The 26141-nt window shown below is 39.9% G+C and overlaps 1 protein-coding gene and 1 long non-coding RNA gene across 11 annotated transcripts in view; one reads left to right on the top strand and one right to left on the bottom strand.

The window, feature by feature from the left end:
• LOC131511952 (uncharacterized) overlaps positions 1–18935 on the top strand; it is a 33904-nt gene extending 14969 nt beyond the window's left edge. Inside the window, exons 3-5 of the long non-coding RNA XR_009261838.1 lie at positions 3705–3818; positions 15013–15070; positions 18849–18935. This is a non-coding gene — a long non-coding RNA (uncharacterized LOC131511952). The remainder of the gene's footprint in view (positions 1–3704; positions 3819–15012; positions 15071–18848) is intronic.
• The window catches only part of PTCD2 (pentatricopeptide repeat domain 2), a 117280-nt gene that overhangs the window by 88832 nt on the left and 2307 nt on the right, over positions 1–26141 (bottom strand). For 7 of the 10 annotated variants that reach the window (XR_009261828.1, XR_009261832.1, XR_009261831.1 and 4 more), the window contains exons 3-9: positions 23690–23819; positions 19321–19438; positions 15685–15763; positions 14935–15026; positions 12594–12707; positions 9013–9087; positions 737–850 (exon numbers count right to left, since the gene is read on the bottom strand). Coding sequence is in view for 5 of the 10 variants with exons in the window: in XM_058730067.1 (XP_058586050.1) it covers positions 737–850; positions 9013–9087; positions 12594–12707; positions 14935–15026; positions 15685–15763; positions 19321–19438; positions 23690–23819 (722 nt within the window). In the remaining 5 variants the exon portion in view is untranslated. Of the gene's footprint in view, positions 1–9; positions 655–736; positions 851–9012; positions 9088–12593; positions 12708–14934; positions 15027–15684; positions 15764–19320; positions 19439–23689; positions 23820–26141 lie in introns of those variants that run through there. The other 3 variants (XM_058730058.1, XM_058730046.1, XM_058730093.1) reach the window with 3 other exon arrangements.

Consider the following 26141-nt stretch of genomic DNA (forward strand, 5'->3'; position numbering starts at 1 on the left):
CCACACAAACAAAACTAACGGCACTTTTATTAGGTTACATTATCACAATAAGTTGGGAAGAACTGACTTTATGGGGTTGAGTCCTCCTATCTCAACACACAGTGTGTCTTTTTATTTGTGTAAGTAGGGACACTTTTTTTTTTTAATTTTTAAGATGAGAGCTACTGTAGCTTATTGCTGATGGGAATGATCCCCAGGGACGGGGATGTTCATGATGCTCAAAAGAGGGTAAAGTATCTTCTAAACTGATGTCTTGCAGTGGGTCTGAGGGATGGGCTCTAGGGCTCAGTGGGGAAGCCTGCTCCAGAGAGGTGCATTCAATTGCCATGGCTTCAGGAGGGAAGATGAGCAGGCAGGACAGGAGGTGGTTGGTGAGGCAGCAGTTCTCTCCTCATTGCTCTTACTTCCGCCATGAACCAGGGCACAGGGGTCAGGGAGTGGGCAGAAGGTACGGAGGGCTTAAGGAAAAAGGGGACCCAGGATGCAGGAAAACACTATGTGGGGGGTGGGGAAATAATGTAAGAGGACCAAGTTTTCCTAGAATTTCAGAGGATACTTCCTGTTGGAAGAAAAAAAACCTTTGCACCCAAACAGAAATCTTTTAACAGGAAAAAGAGAGATGTTGCCATACTTGACACTCTTTAAGGTGGCGGCCTGTAGAATGAAGACAGTAAGTGGATACTCTAATGTATGTCCTTTCACCTTTAAATCATTTCTGCAGCAATCTCATACTCACCACTTCTTCTGAGAACTCCTGTCTTTTCACAAATTTTGATAAATTTCCGTCTGCAGCATCCTTTAATATCTTTATCAGGGTTTTCAACATATTTGACTGGATATGAATCAAAATCTGAATACAAAGAACAAACAAGCAAAAACAAGACTGAGCCAGCGCTCAACAATGATGTATGAACCCTACATTTATAGGCATCTACCTGCTTTCATGCTATTACCTAATTCATTCTCTTGCACAAATTCAAAGAATGCTTCGAATATATGTCTATCAGCCAGAACTTGGGTTTCCAATAGCTAATTAAAACACCTCAACTTCAAAACTTACCTAAAGATAGAAACGGAGAAAATACAGATTTTGGAGTCTGGCTTATTTGGGCTGGACTCCTGGCATGGGCAATTATGAGCTATGTAACTCTGGCCATCTATTTAAGCTCTTCCAACTTTTGCATTTATAAAATTAGTAAAATAGGTTTACATCTCACATTTGGAATTACTGTGAATATTGAATAAAATACCAGCACACAGCAGGTACTCAAACATTACTATCAGTTTCTTCCTATTTCTTCCAGATTCGGAGCAGAGGACTATGAGACTATCTCCTAAGATCGACTGTGGGGTGAAATATACCTTTACCTTTACCTTTCTTTCCTTCCTTCCTTCCTTCCTTCCTTCCTTCCTTCCTTCCTTCCTTCCTTCCTTCCCTCCCTCCCTCCCTCCCTCCCTCCCTTCCTTCCTTCCTTCCTAGAAATTGCAGGCTAATCAGTTGCAGGTATCAAGAGGAAGCTGGTTCAAGTACTCCTATTTACACTGTGGCTATTAAGGAACTTCTAAAACTGGGTACTGTACTTGGCTTTTAAGATGGTACCACTAACTACCTTCCATCAGATAGACATATTTAACCCAAGGAAAAAAACACATTTCCCCCTTCGCTCCACCCATTACCAACATTCACTAGTACAATTTGAAAAACACAGAAAAGGTTAAAGAAAATAACAGGGCGTCTGTGTGGTTCAGCAGGTTGAGCATCCAACTTCGGCTCAGGTCATGATCTCACAGTTTGTGGGTTCGAGCCCTGCGTTGGGCTCTGTGCCTACAGCTCAGAGCCTGGAGCCTGCTTTGGATTCTGGGTCTCCCTCTCTTTCTGCCCCTCCCCTGCTGGTGCTCTCTCTCTCTCTCTCTCTCTCAAAAATAAATAAAAACATTAAAAAAGAAAAGAAAATCAGAATGACTCAGAATTCCCCAACTAATGTTATCCACTGTTTACAATTTCATGTATTATCTTCCAAATGTATTAATTTTCCCCCAGATCTGATTCTGTCAACTATTATACAGTGAATATTTTCTCATTAAGAAATTATAGAATACCTCATGTTTAATGATGAATGCGTATATGATAATTTGTTAATTTAAGCAATACCACTCTTCAATATATTAATAAACTCAACATATTGATAAATGCATACATTAAAAAAAAAAAAAAACCTTGTTAATATCTAGGACTTGACTCCCAGAAGTGAAATTATAAAGTCAAAGAATATAAACATTTTAAAGGCTCTTGATCCTTTGGAAAAGAGTTTTTCTGGAAGAGATATTTCTTTTCATATAGCAAACCAGCTTAGTTCTTTCTACAGACCATTATAACAATTTAAGTTTGTTTAGCAGTTGATCGGGATGAGGGGCTAACTTTGGTCCCAAAGAACAGAATGAAATGATTCCAAGTAGGCTAAATCCAAAGAACCCAATCTAAGTTCAGTGTTGTAAAGCACAGGCCAAGTCATGAGCACACTTTTCACTGGGAGGCAACACTCTACAGACTTCTCACATTCAAGCAGAAGAAGTACTACCTGCCTTTATTCCAGACTATCTTTTCAAGGATATTCATAGAACCCACAGCCTGGAAAGACCGACATGGTGCCTCATGTAGAGAAAAGGGCAGGCATGCTTACTGCCATTTTGAGAGATCTGGGTTCTCCTGTATGTGTAAGAGGCATAAAGACCTCGGGTTGCCATGTGGGAACTGGGTTCAAGAAACTGATGCAAAAATGCTAATGTTGTGGCTACTACTGTTGCTCTGATTTAAGGAAATGTCCTTCACCTCTCAGTGCCTTGTGAACTCTACCAGCATCCATGAAACTATGGAAGGTTTACTCATTAACTTAAAAGTAGGGTAAAGTCTCTGACTCTCAATAGTACTTCAAGCTCTTACATTAATAATAACCAATTCTGATTGGCTTGGCAATTGTCTGTCCTATTGAGGGCAAGGAGAAATTGACCTTGTTAGGTGTTAGGTCTCTAGCGCCTTGCACCTAGTAGACCTTCGCCAATAAGGAATGAGAAGGAGAACAGAGGTCCCCTAGCAATTTACACAGATAAACCTCCTGGAGCTCCATGCTAGGATCTATTAATGATGTGCTCCTGGAAGATTTCAACTCTTCTTAAGTCTTCCCAATTTCCCTCCCTGCCTCCAGCAACTTTCTGTGATTCAGAAGGGATTTCAAGAGTAAAGTTCAATACCTCAAAATAGACTGATGAAGGACAATATAGATGAGGCAGTTACTGATAAAAGGCAAAGAGAGAATTTAAAGCTAGAATTGGTCTCAAACTGAAACCTCAGGGTACAGTTAAGGAAAACTAGATCAAGGTACAGCACAATGCTTCAATCTTACAGATTTCAAACCAAAGACTAAGAAAATTAGCAAGGAATAGGGCGAATTTAGGTAAGAAAAACTACTCCAAGAACTACAGAAGGACACCTCCTGCCCCTCTGGTTTTCTGAAACATCAAAAAATGTTCACAAGTCATTGGGTGCCTTTGACCAAAATAAAGGACCAGAAGCCCTGAACATGCAGAAATTAGCATTTTGTCTTTGTCTTTTAAGTTAGCTATATTTGAAGTAGAATATCATAATGCAATAGAGACTGCTAGTTTTCTAAGCAATATCTGTCCTCCCCTCCTCTTTTGATTAACAGAACTCCTTAACTTCAACTGATGCTGTCATGTACAGAATTCTAAGACTATAAATTTCTCAGGTTTCTTTGCTACTACTACGTATGGTTACAGGATTCAGTTCTGGCCAATAACATGTAAGTACAACTGGCTGGGTGAGACATTTGGGAAAGCATCCTCAAAAGGGTCCAGTGTCTTTCTCCTCCATTCTTCCTCTATCTCGCTGGAAAAGACGTAATAGATAAAAATCATATGCTTACAATGGTGGTATGGAAACACAGAAAGAGGCTGGGTCCCTGATGTTATCATAAAATGTCACACCAGACCTAGACTGACCATCTACATGGTTTTTATACATGGAAGAAAAACAAAGCTTCTCAGTTGTACAGACTCCTTTTTTTCCCCTCAACTCTACATTGCTCTTAACCAAAATGCAATTCTTAAGTTCCAAAATCTTAAGGGATTTATGAGAAAGTCTTATCTCCTTGCCTACCCCATGCAGCCTAGGAGGCTTCCTAGCATGGACTGTAACTTTAGGGGGACCTTAGTGACTGCAGAAAGGGGCATTAAAACATTTATCTGGGGGAGCCTGGGTGGCTCAGTCAGTTAAGCATCCAACTTCGGCTCAGGTCACGATCTCATGGTTCGTGGGTTTGAGCCCCCCATCGGGCTGTGTGCTGACAGCTCAGAGCCTGGAGCCTGTTTCAGATTCTGTGTCTCCCTCTCTCTCTGCCCCTCCCCCACTCGTGCTCTGTCTCCCTGTGTCTCAAAAATAAGCAAACATTTAAAAAAAAACCCAAAAACCGAAAAACATCTATCTGTGTTGGGGAACCTGACTGGCTCAGTCAGTTGAGCGTCTGACTCTTGATTTCAGCTTGGGTCATGATCTCATGGTTGGTGGGATCAAGCCCCGCCCTGGACTCTGCACTGACAGCATGGAGCCTGCTTGGAATTCTCTCCTCTCTCTGCCCCTTCCCCATTCACATAAGCACACATGCACATGCTCTTTCTCAAAAATAAATAAATATTAAAAAAAAAACATTTTTCTGTGTTAACAAATAATGGTAAAAGTAGCAAAACTAACCAATTGTCAATTCCCCTGCAAGGTAATTGAATTCCAAAATGGGTATCCACTTGGAGACATGCCTTATTTCTAGAGACATGATTGGAATTCAAATAGCATCAGTGGAAAGCTATCCCATGTTGGTCTCAGCTCTTTCAAACATTATTTAGAAGTGGAGATTAATCTTCTGATATTGATTAACATTGCTAAAGAGGGGGCTACAGTTCTTTTGAAATTGATGAGTTTGAATTCAGACAGCAGAGCCAACATGCATGTGCCTCCATGAGATCATCTGCGAAATCAATTCAGTATGTAGCAAGTATTAGCTGGGAAAATGGAAAATCAGGCCCTCTGGGTCATATTGGCAGCAAGAGCAATTTTGATGAAAAGAAAATTAAGTTGAGGGGGAAAAATTAGGTAAGTTCAAATTCCAACTGGCAGCTGGAAAAGATTTTAGTAGAAGACATTAATTTCTAAAGTAGATCAGAAAAAAAAAAAACAACTTCATTTATTTCTGCTAATACTGACTGAACTGACTTTCTACCGCAGCCTATTTGTCAGGTTTCCATTTCTTAATAATTAACAAATTGCCCTTAGGGATTCCAAGTAGATGACTCAGCCTTAGAGAAGCTAGGGCCCATTAAATCAGTTTTTAAAAGCCTGCTCTAATAACAGAGATCTGAATCTGAAAGATTATTAAACCTGAGAATGGCAACCATCTTTTTTCAATATCCCTAAGGAAGCCAAAACAGGTTTACCCTGAAATATAAGAAACTGGGTTGGACATTTGGAAGAAGTTCCTGAGTGAGCACTTTTAAACAATAAACAATAAAATGGTCTTTAAGTGTCTGAACAATGTATACTTCTGTGACCCAGTTCATGGAGGGACAATTCATATTCAAGATGAGTTCAAGGTTCCTTATATAGTGTTTGCCCAAAACATACCCATTCCACCAAGTTTATCGGCTGCGCTTCTTTCCCAGCTCTCAGAGAAAAGAAGCTAGTCCTGCTGTCCTGGCTGGTAGGCGCATTCCCCACCATGCTCTGGGCTCTGGATTTCTCCTCCTACTGTGAGTGGACAGCTTCACTCTCAGGCTATGTTTTATTTCCACCAAAGCACTTTCTCAGATGAAAAAAACAATTATCACTAGATTCTCATAATAAATGTGACAGCCAAGGAGTGCAAGAGATGAAGCCTCTTAACACAAGAACATGGAGCATGTGCACTACCAGCAACTTGGCTTTTTGACATCCAATCCTATTCCTTTTCATCATTCAGGAGGATCAGCTAATCCCAATCCTGAATAAAAAGATAGAACCCTTATCTCTGCAGGTCTGGAGTGGTGGGGAAACCCTAAGCTCTGTAATCAAACAGATGTGTTTGTGTTACAGCCTGACTCTGTACATAATTAGCTTCAAGAACTTGGGTAATTTATTTACCCTTTGAATCTCCATTTTCCACATGTGTGATATGGGGAAATATTGTTCCTACATTGTATAAAACGAACCAATGAGTATTAAGTACCTAGCGTGGTACCTTAGCTCAATTAAATGAAAACTGTGCTGATCTGTATCTCTTCAATTTCTCATCACCAATCCTTACTGATCCTCCCAAGCTCATTTCAACTCTAGGAAAAGCTACCAATGATCCACACAACACTCCTCTTTCCTACCTGATACTATGAACACTTGGAATCCTAGCAATTCTACTTCTGTCCAATCCTGAAAGGAGTTCATCTGCAGGCCATTCCCTCTCTCAGAAGCAATTATGTACTTGGATACCTAGAGTCATCAAAACCCAGTAGCCAGCAGAGAAGGCACAACACACACAGCACCTGCTGGAAGAGTAGGCTTCCTCCCATTTGGCTTACTGATACTATTGGCTCAAATGACCTGAACTTCTGGACTCTGGACCTTTGCCACCTTGACCTCCCAGATCTCATGCCTGTGAGCTTTTCAGGCTGACCCATCTGCTCTGACCTGCAGTTTCTGCATAGGCACCCAGTCTTGGGACAGGGGCTGTCTGCAGCAGGCTGTGACGGGCAGGGTTATCAGTCCTCTTAGATTTCTATACACTGGTGCTCTTTCTTCCCTGTCTTTTTCTGGGGATTCCTCTGCCTCATCGTTGCTGTCTTATTAAACTCACTTCTTGGTCCTCTTCACTTTTTTGTGGCATTTGTCAGTTCTTACCAGACCCACTGCTGGTCTTATATAGATGAGCTCTTAACTAACAGCTATGATATTCACCCCGATCTAGGTTCCTGCCCTTTAAAAACTACAAGATCTTTTTTTGGATATTTTCCTAGTATTTAGTCTCTTCCCTCCCAAAACCATGCTTTTTGTCAGTTTCTCTATTATCACTGTATCCATCTTTCTCATTCCCTGGCCATCTTTCCCTCACACGAAAGGACTTTGAAAAGTCAATGTGAGGTCAAATATAAGGTATTCTTATCTCAGATTTTTTGGCAACCTTATTCTCCAAACTTTACCAGAAAGGCTCATCTAGTCCTTCTCTCTCTCTTTTTTTTCTTATGTTTATTTTTAAGAGAGAGAGAAAAAACAAGTGGGAGAGGGACAGAGAGACAGGGAGACACAGAATCTGAAGCAGGCTCCAGGTCTGAGCTGTCAGCACAGAGTCCAATGAGGGGCTTGAACTTACGAACCATGAGATTCCGACCTGAGCCAAAATTGGACGCTAACCCATTGAGCCACCCAACCACCCCTAGTCCTTTCTTGAAAGTCATCTGGGCCCTGGTCTGGGGGTGACATTTGAGGATAATCACTATGGAAGAACAGAAAACCATGGAACCTTGGGGTTATGCCTAATTCCTACTCACTGGGTTCTAGGATTTGTTAAATATAAATATTCCTCTTTATGTAACATAACACACTTCATTTCAAACAAATGTTTCTGGTATTAGCAAGCATTCACTGAACACTGATTACATGCCAGGTACTGTGTTATCTACTTTATATGCATTATTCTTTCAATTTTCACAATGACAGGATGGTAATAATTCTATTACTATTGCTGTTTCAGATAAAAGGAAAATGGAGACCATAGAGGTTAAATAAGTTGCCTAAGGACTTAAGGCTAGTAAGAAGTGGTTACAATTAAAAGTTTGCAGGGGTGCCTGGGTGGCTCAGTCAGTTTAGCATCCAACTCTCGATTTCGGCTAAGGTCATGATCTCATGACTCGTGGTTGGACTTTGTGCTGACAGCACAGAGCCTGCGTGGGATTCCCTCCGTCTCTCCCTGCTCTCTCTGCACCACATCCCCCTCAAAATAAGTAAATAAATAAAAAATATTTTAAAAAGTTTATATTCTTTTAATGGGAACCCTCAGCAAAACTAATATCCTAACAAAGAATGCCCTTTAACCCTCATCCCTTCAATCTCATGGTCCTGTCCTCCTTCAGACACTGCTCAACAATTCTCTTTTCACTGAGACCTGCTCAGTTTGCTCCTACTGGCCAGCACTTCACTCCCCAGGCTGCAACACTGCCCTGGCTGTGACCCTTTGTCCTAGTTCATACCACACTGGCATTAACACATTTCTGTTCTTTTGACAATGTTTTCCTCATCTTGACCTTGTGATGTTTCAGGAGACTAAGTTCTTGAAAGTTACGGGCTTTCTTTTCAACTCCCCATAACACAAGTATACTCAGCATACAAGCAGGGCCTCAGCAGGGGTTAGCTGAATGGGGTGTATGGGGTCTTTAATGACAAGAGTCTCGTTGTCTTTTTAATTGCACCAGTAAGGTGTAGATGACTCATTGCTCACTGGGACAGATGGGTCATGGCAGGCTGGCAACACAAGAATGAAAACAACTAACATTTGTTGAGTTCTTACCATGTCAAGCACTATTTTATGCACCATAGGTATACTAACTCCCTGGGTTAGGTACCATAAACAGGATGCAATTAGCACAAAGATTATTCTCAAGTCTCAGTCAAGACAAAGTTAAGAGTCTATCTCCTTCCTCTCTGTATCCACAGCTTTCTGTAGTCATGTGTTATACCTGCAGCATTTAGCTACATCTTGTATCTGAGCATATTTACATTTCTCACCCGTTTATAAACTCCTGGAAGCACAGCCAATTGACTCCTGTTAGAGGGGCTATAATGTAACTTTAACACAGAGCTCAATAAATCACTGAATTGAATCAAGATCTTAGGAGATCAAAATTCCTTATACACAGATTTAAAAAATCTAGACATCATCTTACTACCTTTCAAGCCTTACTTTAAACAAAGAAGTCACTTACATTTAAATTAGTGCAGATAATGCTTTCTGGCTTCATGATTTGAGAAAAAATTGATATAGCTTTCGCCACCTGGTTCTAGAAGAAAGAAAACCAAGTTATACTTCAAATCATATGAACATTACTCTGCTGTCATAAACACTTTTTAAAGACAGCAGGATATTCCTATTCATGGTGCCCCAGGGGTTTTGAAGTCCACAAAGAAAAAGTTTTTTTGGTAATCAAAAATGACCTTTCTGGGGCGCCTGGGTGGCTCAGTTGGTTAAGCACCTGACTCTTGTTCAGGTCATGATCTCATGGTTCATGAATCCAAGCCCTGAGATGGGCTCTGTGCTGACAGTGCAGAGCCTGCTTGGGATTCCTCTCTCTGCCCCTCCCCCACTCATGTGCTCACACGCTCTCTAAATAAATAAATAAATAAATAAATAAATAAATAAATAAATGTATGCAGGAAAAACAATGAACTTTCTACAAAATATTTCCTACATTTGCATATTACTAAATTTTAAAAATAGTTTCCAAAATACTTTATTTTTATTGAAGTATAATCAACACACAGTGTTACATTAGTTTTAGGTGTACAACATAGTGACTCAACAAGTCTATACAATAAATTGTGCTCTCCACAAGTGTAGCTGTCATCTGTCACCATACAACGCTATTACAAGGCTATCGACTATACTCCTTATGGTGTCTTTCATCCTGTGACCTATGCACTCCAAATCTAGAAAATTACCAAACATTTTAATAAACTGAGTTCGTTTTTTTAAAATGCTTATTTATTTATTTTGAGAGAGAGAGAGACAGCGCATGAGCAAGGCAGAGGCAGAGAGAGAATCCCAAGTGGGCTCTGCAGTGACAGAGGTTCAAACCCACGAACTGTGAGATCATGACCTGAGCTGAAATCAAGAGTCAGACACTTAACCAACTGAGCCACCTAGGTGCCTCTGAGTTCTAGTTTTTAAGATGGGGGCATACAGTTGGCATTTCTTCTTCTCCCACTGGACAAGTTTTGAAGAAAAGAAAAAGAAATCAAGATTGAGAAGTAGAAATGCGAACTCTACGCCTGACATAATTAGAAGAGCAGAAACCTTAAAGCTCACAAGAGATGGAAGTACTGCCAACAACATGGAAGACAGAGAACAGGGTGAGTTCTAGATAAAGCAGTGAGCAGAGAACAATGCTGCCTATCTTAGGAGCCCACAAAGTAGTTCTCAAAGGTGAGGGCCACGATCTGAAGTACAAAATCTGAATTCCTGTTTACAACAATGGCAATGGAATTTAGGGCTACTAAGGAGAATTCCTCTGGATCCTTTTTGTGGCAAAAGTGAGGCTAACCAAAAACTTACATAGATAAGCCATACTCACAGGAAAGAGTCTGTCACTACGACAGGGGCAGAGAATGAGATTCTTCACTGAAAACTGCCTCCATGTCTATTCCCAGTAGCCAAGGAGAAATAAGGCCTAGGCATTTTTGTAGACAAAACTCAAACATAAAAAAAAATTCCTACTAGTCTAGAACATGACAACATGGCTCTGCTTTCTCTCTGACCTGGATTTTCTGTAAATGGCTGGTTTAAGAAACTTGTCTATCAATGAGTACTCAAAAATGAACCAGCACATGATCTATATAAAGACACCATGAGGAAAAAGAAGAGCTGCCTTTCAATCAACAAAGGGATGACTGGAAAACCAATAGTAAATGAATATTTTAAAATATATGAATATGTTCAAGTATATGTAAGAATACATATTTAAATACATACAGGACTAAAATGTGGGGAATACGGTTACAGAATGAAGCACAAAGTGTTATGTAGTTGGATAATGAAGACAACGGGAGAAAGACTATATATAAGAGAAAGTATGCTTAGTTGCCTTGTCTTTATTATGTGTGGTCAGAAAAATAGCATTTAAAGCTGACAAATAAGCATACTTAAGAGAAAAATGAGTACTATGAAAAGTAACATATCAACCAAAATTGGGTGGTGGAGAGGAGGAAAACGAGAAAAAAGAGGAAATATACTAATTTCAGCATTACTCACAGTAGGGAACTAATAGGTACTGTCAAATTCATTAGAATACTAAGAAGATTAAATCAATTTATGGTTTTAAAGTAACCACTAATCCAAAAATACAAACCAAAAAAAAAAAAAAGAAAACCACCACATGCTAGAAGCAATTTTAAAAGTTGAAAACAAAAACAAAAACAAAACATAACTGAAACCTAAGATTAAATACACCACGTCTATCTAGATGGAGGACATTAAAAGGCTAGCAGCATATCGTAAGACAATGTTCAAATCTATGCAGTGTACAAGAGATACACACAAAACAATTCAGAAAAGATGGCAAATAAAAGGATAGGAAAAAGTGTGGGAGGCGAACGCAAACCTAATTAAACCAAAGAGGCAAACAAAAACTGGGGTTGCAGGGGTGGGGGGTGGGGGGCACCTGGGTGGCTCAATTACGCTTGGTTAAGCGTCCAACTTCAGCTCATGTTATGATCTCATGGTTCATGAGTTTGAGCCCCACATCGGGCTCTGTGCTGACAGCTCAGAATCTGGGGCCTGCTTCAGATTCTGTGTCTCCCTCTCTCTTTGCCTGTCCATGTTTACACTGTGTCTCTCAAAAATAAAAACTTAAAAAAAAACAAAACAAAAAACTGGGATGGGGTGGGAGAGATATTAACATTAGACAAGGTAAAATCCCAAAAAGAAGCATTCTCAACAAAACCAAAAGAGGCACTTTGTAATGCGACAGTGACAGATTCACAATGATATATACGTCAATGATAGAGCATAACTATGTATCTAAGCACCAAATGGCATAACTTTTTAAATTTTTTAAAAAAATATTTATTTATTTTTGGGAGAGTACAAGCGGGGCAGGGGCAGAGATAGAGGGACAGAGAATCTGAACTGGGCTCTGTGCTGACAGGCTGACAGCAGAGAGCCTGATGCAGGGTTCAAACTCACGAACCATGAGATTATTCCAGGGTTCCAGCTCTAATTGTCCTTCACTGCTATGTGATGGCAGGAAAGACCTCTCCTCTCTCTGACCTCAGTTGCCTTCATTTGTCCTGAGACATGGAAAGGCTAAAAGATCACTAAAACCTCTTCCAAATAGAGTATTTGAGTCTAACTAAGAAATATACGATGACTCCACTTAAACAGCAAACTGACCCAGGATTCCTCATTCACCTCAAGTAAATTCCACTTTGGAGAGCATTAAGTTAAACTGTTCTGAAACGTTACATGGTAAAACAATCATTTAAAATTTTCATTTGAATTACTTGACAAATTTCTCTCAGAGTAGAGCTTCCCTCACTTGAGTCTCCACAGAAATCTTGGCCAGCCCCTTCTAAACAGCAATGCATGTTAGGTCCTCAACTGTAAACAAAAACATCCTTTGGAGGCACAGGTGTAGATGTAGGTTGCCATGGCACCAAAGGCACTGGTCTCTTTATGGGAACTTTTTCTTTAGGATACAGTCAGAAGGAAAAAAATAAATAAAAGAACAAATGCAAGTAGTCAAGTCTTCCCACTCCCAATTCACTTATGTACACCCTGAAGCCTTATTACCTGATTCAGAGCTAGTGCCACAGCAAAACAGGATGCTCTCCTGGAGAGGACTTCTCCTTTGATTAGGGCTTCTTCTCTTAATGTAGTACAGATTTTCAAAGATTCAGGGCTATTCTGGCAGGAGACAGGATTGCTCAGTAAATAAATGTCATGTACCTTTAAGTTTAACAAAATGATTGATAGTGCTCAGTATTTCAGATTTCCTTCTAAAAGAATTTCCCAGAGCCTATTTCAACCCATTTCATAGATTAAGCCCCATATATAGGCTACTTGCAAAAAGACCAACTTATCTATATATTAGCAGTTCAAATCTAAATTAACTTCATTTGTAAAGCTTTTGGTCAATTTTCTGAATTGGGGCCTTTTTACCACCGAGTGTACAAGTCTCTTTGTATCTGGGCAGACTGGTTTCTAGATACAAGTACCACAAGGTTAAAACTGTAAAAACTCAGTCTGTTACTCTGTGAAATAACAGAGTAAAGCCCAGCAACACTAAAAAGTTTTCCTGAGGGGATTTCCAATCTGAAAATATCCATGTAAGTTAAATACTTAAAAACGTGAACACTTATATGAATGGAAATCATGATAGAATCCCATGAAAAGACAAACCTTGAAAAAAATCCAAGAACTAAATGACACACAAACAAGCAGACAGCAGCAGTAAAACTGAATTGTCTTCCTTTGTATATGCTGTAGGTGGATTAGGTTTGTGAGAACAGCATTAGCTTTCTATCTATGTATTTCTGTCATGACGTGATCCACAACTCAAAACCCAAAGTAAAACCTGAATTCGATGAGCGAGGACAGTTTCCAGAACTGGCTGGGAATCTATAATGGCTGACTGGTTCAATTTTTCTACTCTCATCTTCAATGAGTGAAACAAGTTATTTTCAGACACAGTACAGGGGAGAAAAGTCCTCCGGCCTTCCTAAGGAGCAGAATTAAATTCTCTCCACTTTAGCACACACTCAGGAAGGCATCTCTAAAAAGGTCAGAAAGCTCAGTAACACAGAGCTGAATAAACTGATGCTCAGGTGTTGTGTGTTTGGCATTGTTTCATAAAATAAGAAAATGATATGATTGTAAAGGATCACCTAATAATCCAGCAAGGAGCAAACTAAGAACCTTGGCCAAGTCAAGCTTATGGCTAAAAATGGTTTTCAAAATTTTTAAGGTTTGTAAAAACAAAAACAAAGATAGAATATGTGACAAAGACCATATATGGTAGAGACTGTACATGGCCTCTAAAGCCTAAAGCGTTTACTATCTGGCCTTTTATAGTAAAAGCTTGGGGCTCTTGAAATCAACCCTTTCATTTCACAAATGAATTACATGACCACTTCAAAGCCAGTGAATGCTAAAGTTGAGACTATATGTTTCTCAATTTCCCAGAAGATTTTTCTTTCCACTATCACCCTACTTACTGCCTCTCTTATTTTGGAAAATTATTGCTACCCTTTTTAGGGAAACGTTTTCATGGACCATGCTCTTCCACCTTACCTGGTTCCTTCTTTTTCCTCATAAAAAGGTTTTGTTAAGTTTCCAAAGTTTAAATAACACAAATGTCTATAGTAAAGCATGCAACCTTGGTCACTGCACTATATCAGCTGTCATGTATTCACTGATTCATTCACTCAGTGAAGAAGAAATAGTTTCTGTATGTAAAAAAACAGTCTTGATATAGTAATGACATGGACTTCTAAGTCACGTTTTCTGTCTTGAAGGAGTTTATCTTAGTGTCACATACACTTAATTAAAGATCAACTGTACACCAGGCACTGTTAGATGCTGGTACAAAAAATGCCTCAAACTTATCCTCTAGTGGGGAGGATGAAACATACATCTACTTAGAATAACATCAAGCAGTGATAAATGTCACATAGGTGATATAAATAGAGCACAATTAAAGGATATTACTTCCAACTCTGAATCACAGAAAATATTCAGATGAAATTAAAGTAGCCCTTGAGTTCACCAAAGAAGGATGGTCAGATTTCCATGGGAGAGAACTACAGAGAGGTCTTGTCTCAACGAGTTCAGCATGAGACTGATAGCAAGGGGATACTTCGCAGACCTTGAACCCAGCCAGCACACTGTTCCTTGTTCTCCCTATCCACAGAATTGCCAAAGAAGAGTGAAAGATGATAAAATTGCTTTCTCCATGATAAAACTGACGTGGCTAACTTGAGTTTTCTAAAAATGAACACATTTAAAATTGAAATATCTGCACCAGATGGAAAAAAAGACTTCAGAGAAACTAAATTATTCTTTGTAGAAAAAAAAAAATCCTCTCTCAAACACTACCCACAGTGCTCTAAAAGTTAAGAGAAGACAGTTTTACCAGTTTGTAGCAAATTGCAAAAGCAAGGACATAGGTTTCTTTGTTGAATTTCACATCTTGGTTTTTCATCTCTATCAGCACTTCCAGCGCACCTACCAAAAATGAGAAGTGGGCGGACAGTGTTAAATGCATTCAGGTGAGTTCAGAGTTGTCTACTATTGATTCCCAGCATTCTAATCTGTTTAGCACCATCTACTGAAAAGTATATTCCAGAAGCAAGTCAAAGCTACCTGTCAAAGTCATTTATCAATTAACTAAATTTCAAAGAAATTATCAAACGATACAGTAAGAACTAATATTTTAAACCTACTTATACTTTTAGCATAAGTAAAATCAGGGTGTTTAGTTTAAGGTATGACGTGAGATGCAATAATGTTGTTTTCAAACTTAAAAGAATGAAGTCTCCAGAGTTCAGTCATTCATCAAGAATATAAGGATCATAGGGGCGCCTGGGTGGCTCAGTCGGTTAAGCAGCCGACTTCGGCTCAAGTCATGATCTCGTGGTCAGTGAGTTCAAGCTCTGAGTCGGGCTCTGTGCTGACAGCTCAGAGCCTGGAGCCTGTTTCAGATTCTGTGTCTCCCTCTCTCTGACCCTCCCCTGTTCATGCTCTGTCTCTCTCTGTCTCAAAAATAAATAAACGTTAAAAAAAAAAAATTTAAGAATATAAGGATCACTTTTGCATGGTCCATTGTTTTTCCTAACTGCTATACTACCAAAGACAGAATTTTTCAACAAATTCTAATACTCACTTGTATATTTGCCTTTCATAAATAACATATCCATCAAAATATTGAACGACGTGGTGTCTGAGAAGAAACCTCGTAAATGCTAATAAAAAAACAAACAGTTTGGTTAAAAGTTTTTAACTATTGAGGATATATTTTTATAATTCTATCTTCTCTATCCAGGACTTATTTTTGCATATACTTTATTCATTTGGTCCCCTGAATTCTCTAATAAATCTCTGATATACCAGGATTTATTTTTCAAAAAAATTCAAATGCTGCCCACTCTTTCGACTGTCATGTCTTTGGCTGGGCATACAAACGAGGCAAGCAGTATGGCAAGAGCTCTCTGGGTTTCAGAAATACAGTGAAGGACATCTTCATTATACATGGCTCTCCTGTGCTTACAAAAAAAGAAACAAGTCAATTAACTTTGGTAAGGGGGTCCCGCAATGTGGGTGGCAGTATATTAATATGAAAAGGCCAGGGGCACCTGGGTGGCTCAATTGGTTAAGCGTTCAGATTTTGGCTCAGGTTATGATCTCACTGGTTCAAGCCCTGCATTGGGCTCTGTGCTGACAGTTCAGAGCCTGGAGCCTGCTTTGGATTCTGTGTCTCCCTCTCTCTGCCCCTCCCCTGCTCATGTTCTGTCTTTTTCTCTCTCTCTCAAAAATGAATAAATGTCAAAAAAATATGAAAAGGCAGGTATAAGTATGCATGAGGACTAAGCAAGAAGAGTCTTACAAAGCTGTGATGCTCTTTTGGCAAATGAATAATATTCACTTTTTGAAATAATTCACTAGAAGAGTGGTTCTCAACATTTTTTCCTCAACATTTTTTTTTTTTTTTTTTTTTTTAATTTATTTTTGGGACAGAGAGAGACAGAGCATGAACGGGGGAGGGGCAGAGAGAGAGGGAGACACAGAATCGGAAACAGGCTCCAGGCTCCGAGCCATCAGCCCAGAGCCTGACGCGGGGCTCGAACTCACGGACCGCGAGATCGTGACCTGGCTGAAGTCGGACGCTTAACCGACTGCGCCACCCAGGCGCCCCTCCTCAACATTTTTAATATCACGATAATGTAACACATGCTATTCAAATATGCCATTAAATGCCTCCTTGCTCTAGTTTGTTCTTATTTTGAAAGCCCACTATGCAGACCCTGTTCTAGGGGCTGAAAATAAAGAAATAATAAACAAGACACATAACCCTGCCCTAACTCTAGTGGGGCTTATAATCTAGTAGAGCTTAAATTCTGGCATGGGAGACGATGAACGAGTAAAACCAGTGAAGAAGTAAAAATGTAATTTCAAGTTATCAATAAGGGCTACGAAGAGCAATGAAGCGGGAAAAAGGGATAGAGTAGATGATAGAAGGTCATCAGGGAAGACTTTCTGAGGAGACCTCAATGGAGTAAAGGAGGGCCTTGATGACGAGGGTGTAGACCATTCTAGTCTGAGACCATGGGTGTGGCAGTTCTTAGAATAAGAAAGCCCAAGAGTGGAGTGAGCAAGGGGGATGGCAGGTGATGAGACACTACAAGGGACCTCTAAGTCATGGTCAGGGGTCTGAGTTCTCCTCTAAGTATGATGGGAAGGCCCAGAGCAGCCCTGTCCACAGTGTGAGCCATATATGTGGTTCTACATTTTCAAGTAGCTTCATTAAAAAAAGTAGAAATACAGGAAGTCAGTTTTAATGATGTTATCTAAGCCACTAAATGCAAAATATAATTTCAACATGTAATCAAAAAAAATTAAGCACTTCTTCTTTTTTATATCAAGCATGTGAAATCCATCACGCATTCTACCCTTACAGCCCATGTAATTTCAACTAGCCACAGTCCAAGGGCTCCATAGATACATGCAGACAGTGGCTATGATACGGGCAGCACTACAGGGTTCAGGGTAGGGGACACAATAAGAGTGGAAACAGGATTAGGCTTTAATGTCACTGGACTCAAATTCAGTTTAATCTGCTACTCCAGGCAACTTGGTTGTATATGATTATTTCATGCATGGGTCTAAGTTTAAAACAAAAAAAAACAAAAAAACAACTGAAGTTGCATATTCTTTTTGCTTTTTCATCATTAGACTCATGGCTGTCATTACAGTGAAATTTTCATTTTCCTTCATTTTCCTTTAATTACAATACATGATTACTGAAGTCAAACAATACAAAAACATATAAAGTAAAAAGTAAGAATTTCCTGTAATTCTACCCCCTAAAGATAAGCAGTAGGGATTTCATGTAGATTTTTGCAGATTTTTAATAGCTATATACTAAAATATAAATATGTATATTTTTCTTTTAGGAAAAATATAGGTTCAAACTAATCCTCACTATTGTAAAACCCCCTTTTCTCTGGTTACTAATACAGTATGATCCTCTTTCTAAATAATGTGTGTCCTTAAAAGAGGGGAAAGTCAAGAGTTCACAGCTCTACCATGGAAAGAACACTTTAAGGGTGCCTGGGTGGCTCAGTCAGTTAAGTATCTGACTTAGGCTCAGGTCATGATCTTACAGCTCGGAGCCTGGAGCCTGCTTCGGATTCTGTGTCTCCCTCTCTCTCTGCCCCTCCCCCGCTCGTTCTCTCTCTCTCTCTCTCTCTCTCTCTCTCAAAAAATAAACATTAAAAAAAAAAAAGAACACTTTATACGAAGAGTACAAGACAGAAACACAATTTAGTAGAGGGTTCCTAAAAATACAAAAGGGTCCCAGGTGGCCAGCCCTGGCCCCAAAATAAATGTTTCTGACCATGTATGAATTTACCATGTGTGTAAGTGCCAGTTTCCTCATCAGTAAAATGGATAGAATGATGGGGCGCCTGGGTGGCTCAGTCAGTTAAGCCTCCGACTTCAGCTCAGGTCACAATCTCACGGTCCGTGAGTTCGAGCCCCGTGTGGGGCTCTGGGCTGATGGCTCAGAGCCTGGAGCCTGCTTCCGATTCTGTGTCTCCCTCTCTCTCTCTGCCCCTCCCCCATTCATGCTCTGTCTCTCTCTGTCTCAAAAATAAATAAACGTTAAAAAAAAAAAAATTAAAAAAAAAATGGATAGAATGACAGTATCCACCTCACCACGGTCTGTGCGAAATAAATCAGGCAGGTATAGTGCTTAAGCACAGTGCTGAGGACACAGTATATGTTCAATAAATAATTACAGAAATAATTATCATTATTTTTGTATTTAAGAAAAGAAAATCAGAAGATGTGAAGGTATTCTGAAAACCAGAAAAGCACTATACAAGGTGGCCATCAACAAGAAGTAAAAAATATAAAGAAAGGAGAATAACAGGTGGGTAACAGGAAAGGCAATCTTAAAATGGCTGCCTGTCTTAAACAATCCCCCGCTAAAAGCTTCTCTGAGAGGTTAGTCCCAGGTCACAACCAAAGGAAGGTAGACCCCTTATAATTTGTCCATACATCTCTTCCACACCTGTCCTACACCTCTGTCTGAAAAGAGCAAGGCCTCTTCATAGCAATGGACTCCAAGGAAACCTTAAAATACAGGTAAGAGCTCATTCCTTCAGCTTAGGAACCTTGATCTGAAAAATCTAAGCCAGGAATAATGTAAGAGAGATGCCTTCCCTAACATCACTAAAAACACCTGAGGCTCAGCACAAGGAAATCACACTGACAGGGACAGTAATCGGGAGACAATAACCTGGTCTTTGATGAGTTCCAATGCAGATTCCTCAAGATCCAACTCGTAGCACAACCTCATGAAAAGTGGTCCAAATTTATACTCTCCCAAAGTGACATTTCTGTTCTCTGTATGGTACCTGGTAATGAAAATGATTCAGTGAGTCAAATAGTGAGATGCAGGGAAAAGGACAGACCGACTGTGGCATGTACTCTGCTAGATGCTGGGGACACAATAAAGAACGAGGTACTCTCACAGTCTGGAGGGAGAAAAGTGCAGAAACGAGGACAATCAGAGGAATTCTGGAGTGAAGTATGCCAGACATTTAAATAGAAAGGGTTTGTGAGAGGCCCACATAACCACATGAAATCAAAGAATGGAAAAATGTACATTGTAATTATCTTCTCAATATAGCAACAAACTGCTAGGATGAATGCTAGCAAAGGTCAGGGAACAACAGGGCTCTTGCACAGCAAACTCGAGAGAATGGCACTGTGTCTTTGTATGGACCCCATCTAGAGAGGAACGAATCAAAGGAGGGAAGTGATGCTCTGTCCTCCTCAAATGTGACTTCTCCAAAGAGGATGACAGACAACCTACAGATGTACTTTACAATTTAGACCCATCGCTGTTTTCCTCTGCTCGGGAAAAGGCATATGTGATCTACCATCACCTAGCTAAACAAATTAAATGCTATTTTGAAGTTTAGTTTTAGCAAAAAGCTAATTTCAGACAGTGACATCTTATACGTGCCTTGAGGTTTCTACAAGCAGTCAGTCCACCAGTTAGGATGCAGAACTAAAAATTGCTAGCATAAATTTACTTTCAATAACCAACTCTTTCTGTTTTAGACACCAAGAAGACAATCTGGTGACAAAATAAGTATCGCAAGATTACTTGTAAACCAGATTTTACTAAGACTCATTATGTGAATAAATCACACACACCACGGGGAATAGCTCTGACTTTAAAACCAGAACGCTCTTTAGCCTTCTGCCGAAATCACGGAGGACAGTCACAGTAACATCATGGATAGTGTATCCCAAACATACATAATGCCAAATAGAATGATGATATGTACTTTCAAAGATACACTTCGTAGTCAAATTATAGAAATTATAAAATATATTCAGTGCTTCATTACAAGTTATGAATTAAATTATATCAGTTGTACACCTTAAATATACATGAGTTTTAGTTGTCAATCATACCTCAATAATACTGGGGGGGAAAGAATTAGGTTATTTAAAGGCAATATAGTACAGTGACTAAGGATTTTTAGATTCTGATTCCAAGCTGACAGTTTAAATCCCAGTTCTTTTAGTTACTAACTGTATAACCAGGAGCAAATAAGTTAACCACTCCATGCCTCAGTTTCTTCATCTATAAATGGAGATAAAAGTTCAACTCAAAGACTTTTTGTAACGATTAATTAAGATGACATGCCTACTAGCACACAGAAAATCTGCCATATGTTTCAGCTCTTATAAAATATAAGGCAAGCTGTGGAAAAGATCTTTAAAAATCAATACATTCCAAAAATAGTGTCATGAAAAATTTATGCCAGATTAAAAATAAAATAATGCAAAACAAAAGTTTTCCCAATTTAGAGAACATATACACTAATAAAAGTGCTAGAAATTCACAAAGTATTACCTCTTCTTGACAAGAAATGTTCAAATCAGAGAATCTAAAATACCCCTAATAAACCACACACCAGCACGTGGTCAAGACTATGGGGGGGATTAAGTTGCTCCTCACTTTTGACTCCATAAAGAGCTTATGTTCTAGCTCATTACTCTTCCTCCCCAGTAGTGGGGTGCCTGTGTCAGCAAGACAGAGAACAGGTTGGTTAGGCCACGGACCTGCCCATTTTCCCACTTTTCCAGCTGTCCACCAGTAGAGGGAAGAGACAGCAACTGGGCAGAGTTATTAGCAATGATTTAGATTTGGGTAGTAAAAACTGACAATAAAACAAGCCAGAGGGTCTAATATGATTCATCTTTGTGAAACTGAGATAGTATTAGGATTCCTAATACCATGCAAATGTAAATTAGCATAACCCTTTTGGAAAATAATCTGGCATTTGTATCAACAAATTTTAAAATGTTCATATTCTCTGATCATCTCCAAAACAGAAAGAATATGTTTTATGCATAGAGTTGCTCATCACGGCATTATTCATACTGATGAAAATATCAAAAATCAGACATTCAACAAGAGGGGTACCTGACATACAATGGAATATTATAAAGTCATTAAAATAGACTAAGGTATATTAACAACTCCTAAGGTATATTAACAAAAAAATTATGCTATAATACTAAGTAGAAAACGCTATCATTATATATACGGTAATTATTAGAAAAGTATAAATAAACCCTATCAAAACCATACAATCTTTGCATGTAAAAAATTAGTGAGAAAATGGGGATGTCTGGTGGCTCAGTCAGCTAAGTATCCAGCCTCGACTCAGGTCATGATCTTGTGGTTTGTGGATTCGAGCCCTGCATCAGGCTCTGTGCTGACAGCTCAGAGCCTGGAGCCTACTTCAGATTCTGTCTCCCTTTCTCTCTGCCCCTCCCCACTTATGCTCTGCCTGCCCCCCCCCCCTCAAAAATAAACAGTGAAAAAAAGTTTAAAAAAAAAAATCAGTGACAAAATGTATCAAATATCAACAGTGGTTGATCCATCCGGAGGTGGAACTGTTGCTCCTCCCTGCTGAGTGTGGGTGTGCCAGGTAACTTGCCTTGACCAAGACAATGTGACAGAAGTGAAGCTGTGCCAGTTCCAGGCAGCTTTACAAGGCCTGCAGCTTCCACTTGTGCAGGGTGCTAGTGCAGCCAGGCTAGACTCATGAATGACGAGACACTCCAAGGAGAGAGGGGTCACGCGGACTCAGGCATCAGAAATACAAGTAAAGCCTCTTGGACCTTCCAGCTCAGACCAGCCAGCAGCTGACCACAGAGGAGCAAGTGGCTTTAGCAGACACCAATACAGAACTAGCAGGCCTCAATTCCTGACCCACAGAAATAATAGATAATAGATAAAAATAGATAACAGAAAAAAAACAGTTATCATGTTCTGGTGTGCAACAAGAGACAACAGAAATAGCAGAATCTGTGATGTATTTCTTCTACTTTTTTGGTGTTTTTCAAACTTTCAATGGATTGTAATTTTATGTTTTTTCCTTTTAAAGATAACATTAATTTTTCATATTATAAAATTGATAATGCCCACTATAGACAAGTTTGAGACTAAAAAAATTACGTATTTAAACCAAAAAATATGTATAACTGCTAGAGAACCACAATTAAGTTTTGGTACATACTCTTCAGTATTCTACATATGAACACACTTCTTTTTTTTAAATTTTTTTTTTTTCAACGTTTTTTATTTATTTTTGGGACAGAGAGAGACAGAACATGAACTGGGGAGGGGCAGAGAGAGAGGGAGACACAGAATCGGAAACAGGCTCCAGGCTCCGAGCCATCAGCCCAGAGCCTGACGCGGGGCTCGAACTCACGGACCGCGAGATCGTGACCTGGCTGAAGTCGGACACTTAACCGACTGCGCCACCCAGGCGCCCCATATGAACACACTTCTATTACTTTCTCTACATTATAAATGCAGGTCCACGTGTAGAAACCTATCTTTCAGGAATGGTTTAAAAAAAAAAAAAAAAAAAAGGCCATGAATTTAATTTTAGAAACAAAGCCTGTTGATTTCGGTTCACACACTTCCCGAGTAAGTGAAACCTTTGCTAGGTTTCCTAACAGCAGACTATGATTACACGGGAATTCCCCTGACGTGGGAAAATGACAATGGATCAGAGAAAGAGACATTCGCCTGGAGGAGACAGATGAGCAAGGAGTCTATGAAGTGGTCCAAGTGAGAGATGACGAGGCCTGAACTAAGATACTGGTAACAAGGACACAGAGAGGAAGGCCAGAGATGAGAGATAACCCGGGAAGTGGAAGCAGTAGGATTTCTCATCCTGTCAGGGAGGAGAGAAAGTAAAGTTAGAGGAAAGAGGCTCCCAGTTATCCGTCCTGAGGGGTCAGTAGACAGAAAATAGTAAAAAGAAGCAATTTGTGTGAGTTGAATGTGAAGACCTAGGGGATATGTAAGCGGACTTCATCAGGCTGGTGATTTCTTAGGACATGAATTCTGGTTTTCTATCCTTAGTACCTGGCATATAGAAGGAATCCAGGAAGCGATTGTTAAGTGAACATAAATGTCTGGAGCTGGGGGCAGGCAGGCATGTGGACAAGAGATTTGAAAGTCATCACTGTATAGTTGCCAGCTGAATCCATGTTAAATGGATGAGATTCTTCAGGAAAAAGAAAGAAGAAACCAAACCTGGCAGAATTGTACAGAAATGCCTCACCTGTAAATGACATTTTTAGCCAGTTCCACATCATCCCGGGTATCACACAAATGAAGGAAGGTTTTCAACTCGTCCTTCAAGATGAGCTTATTCTGGGCCAATTTTTCTTTCATGTTTCTCAGGTAGGTTGCTGGAAGAAAGCATAGTGTGGTGGCCATCACTCAGGCTGAGTGGGACTGTCAGGAGTCTGACCTCAGGGAGAAGGGGAAGCTGGATTCTGGCACACTGCAAAGAGGCACTGAGAGAGGCTCCCATCACTGACTAGTGTCCTTAAGAGCAGTATGACAGAAGGTCTATGAAGCAAACCATCTGTGCTACAGGAGCACAGGATGGGGGCCCACTCAAAACTTTCTAACATACAATCTTTGAGGGTAAGAACACAGGAATATGCAATTTTGACTACCTGGGTGATCCTTCTGCACACTAAAGTTTTAAGAACTATGTCCCAGAGGCTTAGTCCAAAAAACTATCGACAGGTGACCCATTAGGAAAAAAAAAAAAAAAAAATGCAACCAAGACATCTAAACCAACAATTGGCAGGGTATCTAGCAGGAAAACTGAAAGAAAAATGTGTACTGAAGATGGGTTTGCCCCAGTGGTTGACCTACACGATTTAGCAATATTTCAAGTCTCTTGCATTTGGTTCAACTCTACCTTTCATTTCTCTTGCTCTCCCTACTCAGTTATTAGACAGCATGACACAGTACTACATAATATACACAGGGTAAAAAAAAAACCCATCCTCTCAACAGCAGCAAACACTCTTGGTAACAGAATCATTTCAAAATGCTTATACTTATCTCTGTCCCGTCTTGTATCTGATCAACTGTGGAGACAGTCAAACACCAAAAGGAAACACTGCTTCTTGGCATTAGGAAGGGATCAGATTCTCAGCAGAATGTGGGGTGAGATGCAAGCCCAGCACTAAAGAAGCATCTGCTTTCTAGAAGGCAGAGCTGTTCTCAGTATCAGGAGCTGCCAAGAAAAGTCTACGGGTTTTGCTCCAAGGCCCAGAGCTTTGAAGGAAGGCTGCTTAAAGGAATGGCACAATATGTATTAAAACACAAGACTGGGAAGCTGAGGCAGACACTGTTCTCAATTTAAAGAAAAGAAGGCCCACCTGGTTTAAGTTAATACTGTGGACCATCCAATCTTTATTTGCAGAGCCAGGTCATGGTTAAAGGTTTCAGAGGTGGAGAGGCCCGGGCTATAAGTTAGGCTCTGCTACTTGCATGCTATGGGGAGACCCTTGTCTGTTAGACTTGATTCCACGTGTAAAGTGAGAATCGTGAGAGCTACCTCATGGGATATCCTGACATAATGTACGTTCAGCATTTAGCACAGGGCCTACTATATAGTAATTGCCAGCAAATCATTTTTTGTTCTCATTTTCATTCCATCACTTATTAGATTTAAGAGAATTTATACTATTAACTGTTTCTAAACAATTTCTAATCTAAATAATTCTAATGGGACAACTTACACTTTTCAATAAGCCTTAAGAATCCAAAATTTCAACAGTATAATTTGCACTTGCAAACAAATAATCAAGATTTAAGTGTTTGTGAGCAACACAAGGAAGGCTAAGGCAGGGTTCCCGTCCTGAAAGAACTTAATCTATTTGAAAAAACATGACACAGTTACGCAAAGCTATCTGAAAACAATGACTGAGGGGCACATGAGTGGCTCAGTCGGTTAAGCGTCCGACTTCTGCTCAGGTTATGATCTCACGGTTTGTGAGTTCAAGCCCCGCGTCAGGCTCTGTGCTGACAGCTCAGAGCCTGGAGCCTGCTGTGGATTCTGTGTCTCCTTCTCTGCCCCTCCCCCTGCTCGCAATCTGTCTCTCTTGCTCAAAAATAATAAACATTAAAATTTTTTTTTTTGAAAACAATGACTGAGGGAGTGACAGGTGACCAACTATATAAATAGAAAGAAATCAGGGCAGCAGAAATAGACCAGGTTTGGCAGATGTGGAAAGGTACCAGAAGGGAAGTGGCTGGATAGGGATGGAGAAACTCAGTAGAGGGGATTATTCTTGGTATAAGAATCAGCATGAATAATAGCATAGAACTGGGCACAGGGGAAAGTGGTGAGGGAAGAACTGTAATTACATTAACAGGAAATCATACTGGACTCCATAAAGGGTAAGGGGCCCATTATGGAGGAGCTGGGAAGCTGGTGGCAGTGGGTGGGTGGCTGTGTGGGGGGCAATGCACACAATATGGTATAGGACAGAGGACCACTGTCGGTTCTTATAATGAAGAAATGTTAACAGGATTTTTATAAATATCAATCTGACCATGGAGTAGATTGGCACTCATTACATTAACTGCCTTTCAGAACATATGCTCAATTGTGACAGCTTTAGAAACACTACAACAATTGGATGTAACTAAAAAATGACATGAGGCCCTAACTGCCAACTTTACAAAGCTCCTAAAGTGATGAGTAA

Source organism: Neofelis nebulosa, chromosome 1, assembly GCF_028018385.1.
Source record: "Neofelis nebulosa isolate mNeoNeb1 chromosome 1, mNeoNeb1.pri, whole genome shotgun sequence".
Classification (NCBI taxonomy): Eukaryota; Metazoa; Chordata; class Mammalia; order Carnivora; family Felidae; genus Neofelis; species Neofelis nebulosa.